The sequence below is a fragment of the Myxine glutinosa genome, chromosome 10, assembly GCF_964187855.1.
Source record: "Myxine glutinosa chromosome 10, kmMyxGlut1.1, whole genome shotgun sequence".
NCBI classification, from domain to species: domain Eukaryota; kingdom Metazoa; phylum Chordata; class Myxini; order Myxiniformes; family Myxinidae; genus Myxine; species Myxine glutinosa.
Window position 1 is genome coordinate 20361107 of NC_136270.1, and position 15288 is coordinate 20376394.

General features: G+C 42.9%; 1 protein-coding gene across 7 annotated transcripts in view; it reads left to right on the top strand.

Moving 5' to 3' along the window:
* ACLY (ATP citrate lyase) overlaps nt 1-15288 on the top strand; it is a 159644-nt gene that overhangs the window by 109204 nt on the left and 35152 nt on the right. For all 7 annotated transcript variants that reach the window (XM_078785407.1, XM_068127319.2, XM_068127320.2 and 4 more), the window contains 3 exons: nt 1271-1379; nt 4354-4495; nt 6015-6183. In XM_078785407.1, the coding sequence (XP_078641533.1) occupies nt 1271-1379; nt 4354-4495; nt 6015-6183 (420 nt within the window). The remainder of the gene's footprint in view (nt 1-1270; nt 1380-4353; nt 4496-6014; nt 6184-15288) is intronic.

Sequence of the window (15288 nt, forward strand, 5' to 3'; positions counted from 1 at the left end):
TTTACTTGCAAAATCGAAGATTTGTAAAGCATATTGTTCGGTTGCATTTGTTATTCTGTCTGTCTGTTTGTCACTCGCCTACAGGTCACAATTGTAAACCGATCGTCATGAAACGTCACCAAGTTTAGAGGTCGTCACAATTGAGAAGCCTATTGATTTTGAGGTCAAAGGTCATCTGGAGGTCATATTTATAATATCGCCATTTTCATCCGATTGACTCTAAAATTGAACAGCACTTGTATATTTTCAGCTGAGTCCCTAAATTGGGAAACCAACTATTTTTGAGGTCAAAAGGTCAAAGGTCAACTCGGTCAAACTTCCAAAATCATCAATTTTCATCTGAAAAAAACAGCAATTTTCATCCTATTAGCTTGCAAAATTAAACACCAATTACATAGTGTATCGCTGATTTGGGAAACCCACTATTTAAGGACCAAAGGTCAACTCGAGGTCAAACCTTTAATATCATCAATTTTCATCTGAAAAATCACAATTTGAATCCGATTGACCCGAGCCTTGATTAAGATTGTCAATTTTAATCTTGATGAAATGGACAATTTGATGTATCCATAACAACTTTTTTGGGGGGGAAGGGGTGGATTTTGCAAGTATTGTGCTCTGCATGACGTCTTCTTGTTTTTCTATTGATGTTTTAAAATGCATTTTAATCGTTTTTTAAATCTTGACAATATTCAGGATGACTTGTTACTTTGTTGTGCATTTGGCATGATCGTAATCATCCATCACATCATTTCCCTTCATGTTTTCCTCTTGGTAAATGCCACATTTTCACACTGTTCTTCTATGACAAAGGAAAAAGAGTAGAACGGGTCCTGTTGCTTCGTTTCATTTCTGCTCTGCTGGCTCATTGCACGCACTCAAAATCCATAATGTGGCTTTGCCGTTCTTTCCCTTTTCCATTTGGCAGCAGCTTTCAATCTACTCGGCTGCTGTAAGTCCAGGCTGCCCCAGCATTCTGCACCACTTTCCTTTGTTTCTTGGGATGGACTCGGTGTGTGAGGTTAAATTTTCTGAATCCTTCTTGCATCCCGAGCTGCTCATCCCGAGTGTTTCTATTGCCGTGATGGGCTTTACAGCTTCACTTGCGATTTCCCATTCTTCAGACTAACCTTTTTGCTGTGATCCTCCATTTTGTTTGGTTGGCAATATAATTTGAAGTAACAGTATCGTAGTTGCATGTATCAGCTTTGATCAACTTGTAAAAGTATCGACTTTGATCATTGTTGAAATGTGTTTGAATCTATTGCAGATTACGCCAATGTCCAGCCGAAAGAGTTCGGAGTGCGAGCACGGTCCTAACCAGGACATCGACCTTGGGTCTGAATCTACCGGTCATTTGGCTTCTGGAGCACCTCCGCGTATGTTTGCTAGATGTGATGTTTTACTGTGTAAAAGTGTTGTACTGTTGTACTTTTGTTGTACTTTTATTTTTTTGTTGTATTGTGTTGTACTTTTACTGTGTTGTACTTTTGTTGTACTATTTTTTACTTTTGCAGGCATGTCAATAATGGATCCCTTTTATGAGGATGGGAACTATTCCCATTTTTGCGCTGGTTTGAAAACTGGTTCTGTTGTGAAGGATGATAGGAGAAAATGGCCGGAGAATGTTAGGGAAACCTTGCTATATTGGAGTGAATTAGCAGTACGTAAGTGTCAGGATATCTCGATGGCAAGTCACCTCTAGGCCGTGTAGTCTAGAATATGATTTTAAAATATCCAATTTTAAAATGCAAAGCCTCACCAGGGTAAATTGATTACAGGAGATCTGAGACTAAGTGCGGACTTGCTCATTCATTCACTTACTAACACACATCACCATTACAACAGCTTTTTGTGATCCTTTGGGAACTTGCACGGCTAACGACCCGATGAATTCCCATATGCACATTATACAAGCTCAAGCTCTAGTCAACACAAGCTCTAGCTAGTCAACACAACACAAGCTCTAGTCTGGAAAGTGGTTTTCAACGCCAGCCTAAGTGCGGAAAGTAGTTCTGCAACACTAGGTCAAGTGTGGAAAGTGGTTTTAAAAACCAGCACAAGTGCGGAAAATGGTTTTGCAACACCAACACAAGTGAGACAAATGGTTTTGCAACACTAACACAAGTGCAAAAAGTGGTTTTCAATGCCAGCACAAGTGATAAAAGTGGTTCTGCAACACAAGCTCTAGCCTGGAAAGTGGTTTTCAATGCCAGCACAAGTGCGAAAAGTGGTTTTGCAACAGCAACACAAGTGAGACAAATGGTTTTGCAACACTAACACAAGTGCAAAAAGTATATCATGTAGAAATACCTCTCTATTGGTTATTGTGTGGAGGAATAGCTAGCCCATCATATTACCCCACGCATGCGAAGCGAAAGGTGCATTTAAGAAATTGGTTCACTTCGTCTGCCCTTCTGTCCACAAATGTCAGTTTTTGATCGAGGAACAAACGAAACTACTTTATTTAAATTTAATGTTAGATCTTTAACACTATTCGGAACATGAATCTGAAAACGAACCTGTAGTTTGACAGTACTTCCTCCCGATTGTGCATGTGCAGAGAGGAGTGAGATAGCATTTGTACTCTGTCTGCCTGGTGGACAAAGAAAATGGAAAATCATTCCAAACAGGAATCTTAATGTTTTAAGGACATCATGAAGGACATGAATAACAGGCACGAATAACTAATGTAACCTGTTAGATAGGGTGGTGTAATATACACTGCATCAATGCTGGTAAACTTCTGAAAGTTTCTTGGCAACTTAAATTCTTTATTATCCCCACACTTTTTGAAAAACATAGGGTGGGAGATAATGTATCTGTTTGTCCATCTCTTCTTCTAAACGGTTGTGCAGAAATTCACAAAACTTGGTAGTTATGATCACCACGTGGCAAGAAGAGGCATGAGCAGTCATTTTTGGCCATGACTCCTGGGTGAAAAAGTCAAATATCGAAAAATACAATTACACACACATTTAAATATGAAACTTTGTACACACAATCATCTTTGGGGGCACATAAAATATGGAACGATTTTTTGGATTTGACCTCCGGTTCCTGCCCCAGACGGTGGGGACTTCGGGTCATGAGGGTTAAAACAGGGAAAAAATGTTTTAACTCAAACTTTGATATTGGGTCATTCCTCGTGGAACTGTTTACCATTTCTCAACTTTGCTTTAAGTGGGAAGCGCAGGGATTTGCGATGGCGCGCCTATGAGTTCGCTCTAGTTTTATTTCGATTGAATAATATACTTGAACACTGTACAGCACAAATCACCTTTTTGACACTTTCAAAAAAAAAACTTTCATTTAGTAGGACTTGGAGAAAATATTACGGCATTTTACATCATCTCGACCAATCCAATTTACCGCTCGTAGACTCCATCCATGTCATTTCTTTCTAAACACTGCGCGGGGAAAGGTGTTCTATGAACTCTCTACTTGTTATAATTAATTAATTAATGTACATGTGAACAAACACAAACTGATTTTTGTGCAAGTTTTCCACACACTTAATTCCCACAACATAATTACAAAAAGTCATTAAAAAAAGGAAAAATGCACCACCATTTGACGCACAAGGGAAATGCTCTAACGTCGATTGCAGCTGCTTCAGACGAGCGTCGCTCATGAATCTCGATATTTATTGCCTGCACTAAATTAGCGACGGGTCTTGTATTCTCGTGCTGAATAAAATCTAACAATCTCTAACAATCTCAATCTGTTAGATCTAAGCGATCTAACAATCTCTTCTGAAACCAGTTAAGGAAAATTGTGTTTGAAAGTCGCCCCACCACTTTGTTGAAAATTTGGTGAAAATATTCCCTGAAAGTGCATCCACCAACAAAATCAAAATGTCGATCATCGCATGCGTACAACTTTGGAGAAACTTTTTTTTTATAGTGAAAAATCGTCAAAAAAACAGATTATACCATGGGGATACCGATCTACGTGTTTGGCATGGAGACTCACATGCAGGCCATTGTCAGCACACTTCTTTTGGAATCTTCCATTTAGGAATCTTCAATTTCACAAGTAACAAAACCACTTAATTGTCCTATTCATCTTCTTTTTTTTCCTTTTTTTTAACGAAATAGAAGATTAGGCAGAAGCTGATTCTTTGTGTCCTGCCTAAAGACATTCCATGCAGGAAGTACCCTGTGTTGCTGCCATCAATGATGCCCTTTTCCAGTTTTGCCAAATAAGTTTCGGATTTTGGATTCGCAAAGTGTGAAATGGTTGTGGGGGAGCGACCAAGCTATGTGCTCGGGCGAGTGGATCTGAAAGTACAACTTTTTATTTGAGAAGCAGAGGTGCGTTAAACGAAGCATCATTTGATTGTTGTTGCAGGTAAACAGACGGCACTCTTTAGTCCCAGCACAAAGTCCATCCTCTGGGGCATGCAGTCCCGAGCTGTGCAGGGCATGCTCGACTTTGACTACATCTGCTCGCGGCCTCAGCCATCGGTGGCGGCTATAGTTTACCCGTTCACGTAAGTTGTCTCCCACTTGGGTAATCGATTTTGCTGAGGCTTTGTGGAAACAATATGGAAATGTTGGCCTCGGAAGGTTGCAGGTTTTCGGTAAATCCGTTTACAGATCTACATAAACCAACATTGCCCAAACTGCGACAGAAAAGGTCTCTGAGCAACTTTTTAATTTTAACTTTTCATATTTGGTGGGTTGATCAGAGTGGTGTCAAATGCCATTGACATGGGCATTGAGGAAGTTAGGAGTGGAGGAATGGTTGATCAGAGTAGTGATGGCAATGTACAAAAGAGCGCGCACAGCTGTAAGGACGAAGGACGGGAACAGTGGTGAGTTTGAGGTGAAGGTGGGAGTGCATCAGGGGTCGGTACTAAGTCCACTACTATTTGTAGCTGTGATGGAGGTGCTGGCTCAGAACGTAAAGGAGGGTTTACCGTGGGAGTTGTTGTATGCAGATGATCTGGAGTTGATTGCGGAAAGTATAGATGGACTGAAGGAAAAGATGAACAAGTGGAAGGAATGTATGGAGACAAAAGGTCTGAAGGTGAATATCGGAAAAACGAAGGTGATGGCAAGTGGTAAAGCATGTGGTGAGGTGGAAAGAACTGGGAAGTGGCCGTGTGCTGTGTGCACGAAGGGTGTCGGAGTGAACTCCATTCATTGTACAATGTGTGCTGAGTGGGTTCATCAAAAATGTAGTGGTCTGAGAGGGTCATTTACCAGTGTGGCAGCTACATTCAAATGTAAGGTGTGCACAGAGGGAGCTGCAGATGGAGGAAATGTTGAGTTGGATCTTGGAGACGGCGTGAAGCTGGAAGGTGTGAAAACATTTTGCTGCCTCGGAGACATGCTGAATGGAGAAGGTGGATCAGACTCGGCAACGGTTGCTCGAGTGAGATGTGCATGGAATAAGTTTCGGGAACTGAGTGGCGTGCTGATGAGGAGGAGAGTGTCGCTGAAGGGAAAGGTGTATGCTGCATGTGTGAGAAGTGTTATGATTTATGGGAGCGAGACATGGGTAATGAACGTAGAGCAGCAACGAAGGGTGGAAATGCGAATGGTTCGATGGATGTGTGAAGTATCGTTGAGAGAGAGGAAGACAAATGATGAATTGCGATAGATGATGGGAATATTGCCTGTGATTGATGCTGTGAAGAGGAACAGGTTGAGATGGTTTGGTCATGTGTTGAGGAAGGATGAAAGTGACTGGTTGAGAAGAGTGATGGAAATTAATGTAGAAGGAAGTAGAGGACGGGGAAGACCGAGAAAGACTTGGCTAAAGATGGTGGAAGAAGAAATGCGGGCAAGGGGGTTAACAAGGAGAGATGCAGAAAATAGGGCAAAATGGAGAAGATTGTCATGGGGACCGCAAGGCTAACCCCCGCTCTAGCAGGGAAAATGGCCTTAAAATGCATGTTGTGTTGTATATTTGGTGGGTGGTTGTCAGTGGAAGGTCCTGGAGGGTTATTAAATTTATTTATTTTTTCCCCTCTTGATTCTCCCTTACTCTTGATTTACATCTAGGGAAGACCACAAGCAGAAATTCTACTGGGGCCACAAAGAGATCCTGATCCCGGTTTATAAGAACATGGGTCACGCAATGTGCCGACATCCTGGTGTGGACGTCCTAATCAGCTTTGCTTCACATCGTTCTGCTTTTCAGAGCACAGTCGAGACATTGGGATACCCACAGGTAACTGTTGTTCATTTGTCAGAGAGACCGGGCCCTGTGCTGATGCTTGTAACGATGCCTGCATAGGGTGCCCATGAACTCCTTGTGTAACTTTTGATGTACACATACAACACAACATGCATTTTAAGGCCATGTTCCCTGCTAGAGCGGGGGTTAGCCTTGCGGTCCCCATGACAATCTTCTCCATTTTGCCCTATTTTCTGCATCTCTCCTTGTTAACCCCCTTGCCCGCATTTCTTCTTCCACCATCTTTAGCCAAGTCTTTCTCGGTCTTCCCCGTCCTCTACTTCCTTCTACATTAACTTCCATCACTCTTCTCAACCAGTCACTTTCCTCCTTCCTCAACACATGACCAAACCATCTCAACCTGTTCCTCTTCACAGCATCAATCACAGGCAATATTCCCATCATCTTTCGCAATTCATCATTTGTCTTCCTCTCTCTCAACGATACTCCGCACATCCATCGAACCATTCGCATTTCCACCCTTTCCAGCCTTCGTTGCTGCTCTACGTTCATTACCCATGTCTCGCTCCCATAAATCATAACACTTCTCACACATGCAGCATACACCTTTCCCTTCAGCTTCAGCGACACTCTCCTCCTCATCAGCACGTCACTCAGTTCCCGAAACTTCTTCCATGCACATCTCACTCGAGCAACCGTTGCCGAGTCTGATCCACCTTCTCCATTCAGCATGTCTCCGAGGTAGCAAAATGTTTTCACACCTTCCAGCTTCACGCCGTCTCCAAGATCCAACTCAACATTTCCTCCATCTGCAGCTCCCTCTGTGCACACCTTACATTTGAATGTAGCTGCCACACTGGTTAATGACCCTCTCAGACCACTACATTTTTGATGAACCCACTCAGCACACATTGTACATTGAATGGAGTTCACTCCGACACCCTTCCTGCACACAGCACACGGCCACTTCCCAGTTCTTTCCACCTCACCACATGCTTTACCACTTGCCATCACCTTTGTCTTTCCGATATTCACCTTCAGACCTTTTGTCTCCATACATTTCTTCCACTTGTTCATCTTTTCCTTCAGTCCATCCATACTTTCCGCAATCAACACCAGATCATCTGCATACAACAACTCCCACGGTAAACCCTCCTTTACGGTCTGAGCCAGCACCTCCATCACAGCTACAAATAGTAGTGGACTTAGTACCGACCCCTGATGCACTCCCACCTTCACCTCAAACTCACCACTGTTCCCGTCCTTCGTCCTTACAGCTGTGCGTGCTCTTTTGTACATTGCCATCACTACTCTGATCAACCATTCCTCCACTCCTAACTTCCTCAATGCCCATGTCAATACTTTGCGTGGAACCCTATCGAATGCTTTCTCCAGATCAACAAACCCAAAAAACAACTTCTTCCTCTTATCCATGTACTTCTCCTGCAACTGCCTCACAATGAAAAGCGCATCTGTCGTTCCTCTTCCTGGCATAAATCCAAACTGCATTTCGTCGATCTTCACTTTCTTCCTTATCCTCCTCTCCAACACCCTTTCCAATACCTTCATTCCATGCTCCAATAACTTTATCGCTCGGTACGAGCCACACTCCAGAGGGTCACCTTTCCCCTTGTATAGAGGGACGAGGGTACTCAGTTCCCAATCCACTGGAATGCGGCCTTCTTTCACCACCAGATTACAGATCTCTGTCATTCTCTTCACACCCCAACTTCCTGCTGCCTTCAACATATCTCCCACAACTCCCGTCGGCCCTCCCGCTTTTCCACTCTTCATTGCTTTTATCGCTTCCTCAACTTCCTTCTCAGTTATCTTCTCTGCCGGTCCTAAAACTGGGTTACTCTCTATGTTGCCATCCCATTCATTCTCTGTATTCAACAGCATTTCCATATATCTTTTCCATCTTCCTTTAATTCCATCTGGGTCGACAATGATTTGTCCCACTTCATCCTTCAAGCAACTCACCCCCATCACATCACACCTCTCTTTCGCTATCTGCTTTGCAATCCTGAATACTGCTTTCTGACCCTCTTCCGAATCCAAGCGTTCTCTGAACATTTTCCTACATGCCTCCTGCGCCTTTGCTACCTCTTTCTTTGCAGCCTTCCTGGCTGCCTTACAACTTTCATGCTCTGCTGTTTCTGCTCCCGTACCCTTCGCCTTCTGCCACTCTTTGAACTTCTTCCTCTTCTCGTCAATCCTCTTTTGATGTACACATGATGGAAACAAACTTTTCTCATCCAAGTGCAAGCGTTTTGTACACCTTCAGTCTTATTTATCGTGTTTATCTAAACATGTAGGACATAATTCGTAATATTCCTGATTCATCAAAAACGTGTTCCTCCTCCTCCCATCCCCTTCCCCCCCCCCCCCCCCCCCAAGTCATTTTTTAATATGGCGGTACATAACAGACAATCATATAACGATACGAGGCCGACAATTATTGTCTGACGATGTCGATAGGCTTGTTTGATTTTCCCAGAAATTTGACTTTTCTTATTTGCTAATTCTCTCGCTTGTCTTATTTGCCACCATATTCATTTTGCAGCACATTGTGTTAAAGTGGGATAGCCATCACTTGGGTATGGAGGTGGGGTGGTTGATTTCGAGCTCTAGGTTCACGGAAGGGCAGATCAATGGAGAATAGAAGTGTACAATCCTTACAGGATTGAAATAAGGAACAAATGGAGACAAAACTATCACTTTGCCATCGCAGACAGGTCAGTGGTCTCTGTCTTCTACCGCCTCCTTTATGGCCTTGCACCTAGGTTTCTGTAGGGTCCACCCACAATACCCTTCTGGTGAAATTCCAAAAATGCCATGCTTACTGCCCACCTCCACTCATTTGTTGCTGTTTTCTCTCACCTATAGAACCAACTTTCCCATTCTGTTCAGTCCCATTCTTCCCTCAGGGTTTCAAGAAAGCTGTCCACCACCACCTGGCTTTCCCCCCATCCAAAACCATAAACTTTTCTACCCCCATTAACCCTCCCACCATTCTCTCTTCCTCACCAATCCCCCCCCCCCCCCCCCCCCCACACACACACACACCTCTCTCTCTACAGGTCCACCCCTTTTCTTCCTTAGTTACCTTTGCCACCAAAGGTGGATGGAGGTTATGTTTTCACCCCTGTCTGTCTGTTTGTCTGTCTGTTTGTTTGTGCGTTTGTGAACAAAATATCTCAAAAAGTTGTGGACGGATTCGGACGAAATTTAGCAGAGATGTAGCTTTTGGTGATTGATTAGATTTTGATTAGATTTTGGTGAAGATCCGGATTTGGATCAAGCTACGAGAATTTTTTAAAAGTGAATCTTCACCATTGGGAGATAGGGCCAAAAAGTATACAGAGCAGGATATCTCAAAAAGTTGTGGACGGATTTGGACGAAACGCGGTGGAGAGATTGGGTGTGTGACAAGGACAAATACATTCGATTTTGGTGAATATCTGTTTCTAGATAGAAGAATTCAAGTGATTCTTCACCATTGGGAGATGGGACGAAAAACGATACATAGCAGGATATCTCAAAAAGTTATAAACGGATTTGGATGAAATTTGGTAGAGATGTTGGGACTATTCAATTTGATTTTGGTGAAGATCTGAATATGGATTCGGATATGAGAATTATTTAATTTTTAAGTGATTCTTCACCATTGAGAGATCGGGTGAAAAGCGATAAATAACATGATTCTGTATTTTTAAAAGTTATGGACGAGTTATGAATAAACTTGGTGGATGAGTTGGTTCGGTGACGAGAACAAGCCGATTCGATTTTGGTTCAGGTCCGAATCCAGATCCGGCCTATCAGTGGATATATGAATGAATATAATGAATATGAGAAATATGTCCTCCTTTCCCCTCATTCTTCCACACATCCCCTCTTTGTCTTTATACAGTGCATTCAGAAAGTATTCAGACCCCTTCACTTTTTTCACATTTTGTTATGTGGCAGCCTTTTGCTGAAATCGTTTAAATTCATTTTTTCCCTCATCAATCTACACTCAATACCCCATAAGGCAAGATAAAAAAAATGAGTTGGTGATCGTCCCCGCCCGACCCTACGAAACACACCCGACCCGAAACTTTTTTTATTTTTTATTTTGAAAAAAATCATTCAAAAACGATCTTTTCAGTCAAATTTGGCGCCGTTCTGCACCGCATGCGCAGTGCGTGCTGCGCAGAGCGTCGCAAGTGCCTCAGGCAACTTCACCCATTTTACGTTAGCCATTCATGGCGGCTATTGTGTGAGATTTTTCCCGCTGAAATCTGTATCGATTCGTGATAGAATCGGCTTGAAATGCCTATTGTGATCGCATCAATAGCCCGTGAGGGCTCTTCCAAGACGGTGAAGGACTGGTTTGCGTGCAATATCGAGTTGGATGTTACAATCTCGGACTTCTATGCAGAGTTCTCAGACGGCAAGTATGATGGGGATAGGGAGCCATTGCCTGACGATACACGCGGTACTTTTGTCAAAGTATTCGCCGGCCCCAGTAAAACTGACATGACGAAAGTTTCACCAGCTTGCAAAGTTTCTGATGTGACAAAGACTCTTGGCTCATTTCTCAAATTTGTGTTGGCTGCAGACACGGCCACGGATCACAGGATGGAACCCGATAGTCGACCAACTGTTTTTAGTGTCCTCATGAATGCTGCCCGTGATGATGCTTTTTGTACTTGGGTGCCAAGGTGCCAAGGGCATGGTGTTTATCTGTTTTTCCGATGTCATGGTGGATATACATGTACAGGTGTCTTGCCCTTTCGCTACCGAGCTCAGCTAGGACATTCAACATCATCCAAAATCACACAAACACTGTGTTTCATAGAGATTTGGGCAATGTCTGTAAATCTGTGAGATGAATGAAGAAATTAAATCATTTTGAGGAGAAAGGAGTCTTTATTTCATATTTTTCCATGTCAACAAAACTCAATGGAAAGTAGGAAAAAAAAATAAAAAATTAAAATAAAAACCTCCCTCCCTACCCGAACTTTTGAGAAAAAAGGACGATCACCAACTCATTTTTTTTATCTTGCCTAATGACAAAGAGAAAACAGGATTTTAGAAAGTTTTGCAAATTTATTAAAAAGAAAAAACTGAAATATCACATTTACATAAGTATTCATACCCTTTGCTATGACACTTGAAATTTAGCTCAGGTGCCTCCCATTTCTCTTGATCATCTTTGAGATGTTTCTACACCTTGATTGGAGTCCACCTGTGGTAAATTCAATTGATTGGACATGATTTGTAAAGGCACACACCTGTCTATATAAGGTTTCACAGCTGACAATGCATATCAGAGCAAAAACCAAGCCATGAGGTCGAAGGAACTGCCTGCAGAGCTCAGAGACAGGATTGTGTCGAGGCACAGATTTGGGGAAGCCGACAAAAAAAAATTCTGCTGCATTGAAGGTTCCCAAGAGCACAGTGGCCTCCATAATTCTTAAATGGAAGAAGTTTGGAACAACCAGGACTCTTCCTAGAGCTGGCCGCCCGGCCAAACGGAGCAATCGGGCGAGAAGGGCCTTGGTAAGAGAGGTGACCAAGAACCCGGAGGTCACTCTGGCTGAGCTCCAGAGATCCTGTGTGGAGATGGGAGAAACCTCCAGAAGGACAACCATCACTGCAACACTCCACCGATCTGGGCTTTATGGCAGATTGGCCAGACGGAAGCCTCTCCTCAGTGAAAGACACATGAAAGCCCACAGAATCTTGTTTCTCACAGTCTGAGAGTCCTTTAGGTGCTTTTTTGTAAACTCCAAACGGGCTTTCATGTGTCTTTCACTGAGGAGAGGCTTCCGTCTGGCCACTCTGCCATAAAGCCCAGATCGGTGGAGTGTTGCAGTGATTGTTGTCCTTCTGGAAGTTTCTCCCATCTCCACACAGGATCTTTGGAGCTCAGCCAGAGTGACTATCGGGTTCTTGGTCACCTCTCTTACCAAGGCCCTTCTCCCCCGATTGCTCCGTTTGGCCGGGCGGCCAGCTCTAGGAAGAGTCCTGGTTGTTCCAAACTTCCATTTAAGAATTATGGAGGCCACTGTGCTCTTGGGAACCTTCAATGCAGCAGAACTTTTTTTTTGTGGGCTTCCCCAGATCTGTTCCTCGACACAATCCTGTCTCTCAGCTCTGCAGGCAGTTCCTTCGACCTCATGGCTTGGTTTTTGCTCTGATATGCATTGACAGCTGTGAGACCTTACATAGACAGGTGTGTGCCTTTCCAAATCATGTCCAATCAATTGAATTTACCACAGGTGGACTCCAATCAAGGTGTGGAAACATCTCAAAGATGATCAAGAGAAATGGGAGGCACCTGAGCTAAATTTCAAGTGTCATAGCAAAGGGTCTGAATACTTATGTCAATGTGATATTTCAGTTTTTTCTTTTTAATGAATTTGCAAAACTTTCTAAAATCCTGTTTTCTCTTTGTCATTATGGGGTATTGAGTGTAGATTGATGAGGGAAAAGATGAATTTAAACGATTTCAGCAAAAGGCTGCAACATAACAAAATGTGAAAAAAGTGAAAAAAGTGAAGGTGTCTGAATACTTTCTGAATGCACTGTACTTTATCCTTCAGCCCTGCTGTAGGTGTTTCTCCTCTCTCTCTGATGCTCCTTTTGTTATGTTGCGTCCTGACCCGTTCTGTGTTGTCTCTTCCATGAGCCTCGACTTTGTATTACAAAATAAACGATCAATTCTGCACACATTCTTTCCCATTCTGTTCCTCCCTGGGACGTTTTTCTTGTTTTTACATTATTCCTTTGTGTACGTCCATACACCCATACCCATTTGTAGTTTCGGATCCTGTTGCCCTTCGTCGTTCAACTCTTCCATGAGTTTAGACCCTTGTATAATAAAAAAACAAATTTGATGAACAAATAGGAAGCGAGGGAGATGGAAGTTTGCTTGCATGAAAACCTAGTACATACCTTACTGTCGTTTTTACAAATAATTGTTGAGGTCCAATATGATTCTCCTCCCACAATGCCTTGCCTTCGCTTATCTCTTTTCTTCTCCCCCTTTCTCTTTATCTCAGATGTCCCCTCTTGCTTGTGTCTAGTTTATACCACATGGTATACATGAATCTTGTGGAAGTAACATGGTATAACTTTCGAGTCGGTGTTACTAAATCCAAAAAGATTGACCGCACTGTGGTCGCAACCTGTGACAAAATCCGTTAACGGGGCCGATTGGGGTTAAAAGATCAACTTGACACCCCTCATCCATGTCACCCTCCTCCATGGTGTATCAGAACGAGCTGATTCGTCACACGGCCACGGATTTTTTTTACCCCAATATGGGCCTGTTCAAAAATTACATAACGCTAATTTTGATACAATCTGACACTTTCTATCTGCCCCGTGTGGTCGTACAGTTTTAATCATGAGTGAATCAATTACATATTTTACTCTGTTGTGGAAAAGGTAACAAAAGACGCATGCGGATCGCATCATTAGTAACAAAGCCGATGGAAATCAGATGATTATATAACACAAAATTACCACAGGAACGGCTTCAGGGATGCACGTAGTGCGGGTGCGGACGGCATGATTAAATCTTGTGAATAATTTTTATTCGACTTATTTATAGGGCAAAATGGAGAAGATTGTCATGGGGACCGCAAGGCTAACCCCCGCTCTCGCAGGGAAAATGGCCTTGTTTCAATTCTGGAAATGTTTCAAAATGGACAATTTCCCATTTCGCAATTAAAAGCTGAGCTGAATTATAGTAGTCAATCTTCTACGGCCGTGAGTAAAAGCTGAATTATGGTAATAAATTCATTCAAAAAGAACCAAAAATGTCGGGACGGGCCCCGGGAAGGTTATAGGCTAGGTGGCGAGGCCGGTCGAGGCCGCATCGGCTGGGCTGGGCCCATTTCGCAATTAAAAGCTGAGCTGAATTGTATTAGTCAATCTTCTACGGCCGCGAGTAAAAGCTGAATTATCGTAGTAAATTCATTCAAAAATAACCCGGGCAACACTGGGTGCTTTCGGCTAGTGTTGTATAAGAATAAAGAAGACTGGTACTAATGTACTCCCCCTTATGCCCAATGCTGACATCACAGCAATTCGAGGGACAAATTTATTTTCTTATTAACCATGGTTCCTATTTATTCACAATATCCAACGCTTTATTAACTAGAATGGCACTCAGTAGAGAGCATACCTCCGCCAGGTGAACAGTTTACGTTTCGTATCCCGTTGTGTACCCGGGGTACACACCGTGAATGATCACGGTGTGTACCCCGGTTTAGAATAGGTACACCGTTTCCCTGCGCATCGTAAGAGGCGACCAAGGGTTGGCGTCAGGAAGGGCATCCGGCCATAAAAACATTGCCTCAAACAGGGAACCATGATTGTCATGGGGCCCGCAAGGCTAACCCCCGCTCTAGCGGGGAAAATGGCCTTAAAACGATCATTCATTCATTCATTCATTCATCCCACTGATGGGTTGTATCTGGATCCAGACCTGAACCAAAATCTAATCAGCTTGTTCTTGTCACCGAACCAATTTATGCACCTGGTTTTGTCATGACTCGTCCATGTCAGAACATTTCCATAACTTTTTGCGATATCCTGCTATGTATCGTTTTTGGCCCTATCTTTCTATGGTGAAGAATTACTCAAATTCTTCTATCTAGATACAGATCTTCACAAAAATCTGATGGATTTGTCCTTGTCACATACCCAACCGGTCCACCAAGTTTCGTCCAAATACGTCCATAACTTTTTGAGATATCCTGCTATATATCGGTTTTAGCCCTATCTCTCAATGGTGAAGAATCAATTAAAATATTCTACTAGCCGGATCCGGATCCGGATCTTCACAAAAATCTAATGGATTCTTCCTTGTCACGCACACAACCTCTCCACCAGGTTTCGTCCAAATCCGTCCATATCCACAACTTTTTGAGATATCCTGCTATATATAGTTTTTTGCCCTGTCTCTCAATGGTGAAGAATCACTTAAATTATTCTATCTAGATACAGATCTTTACCAAAATCGAATGGATTTGTCCTTGTCACACACCCAACCGATCCACCAAGTTTCGTCCAAATCCGTCCATAACTTTTTGAGATATCTTGTCCACAGACAGACAGACAGACAGACAGGGGTGAAAA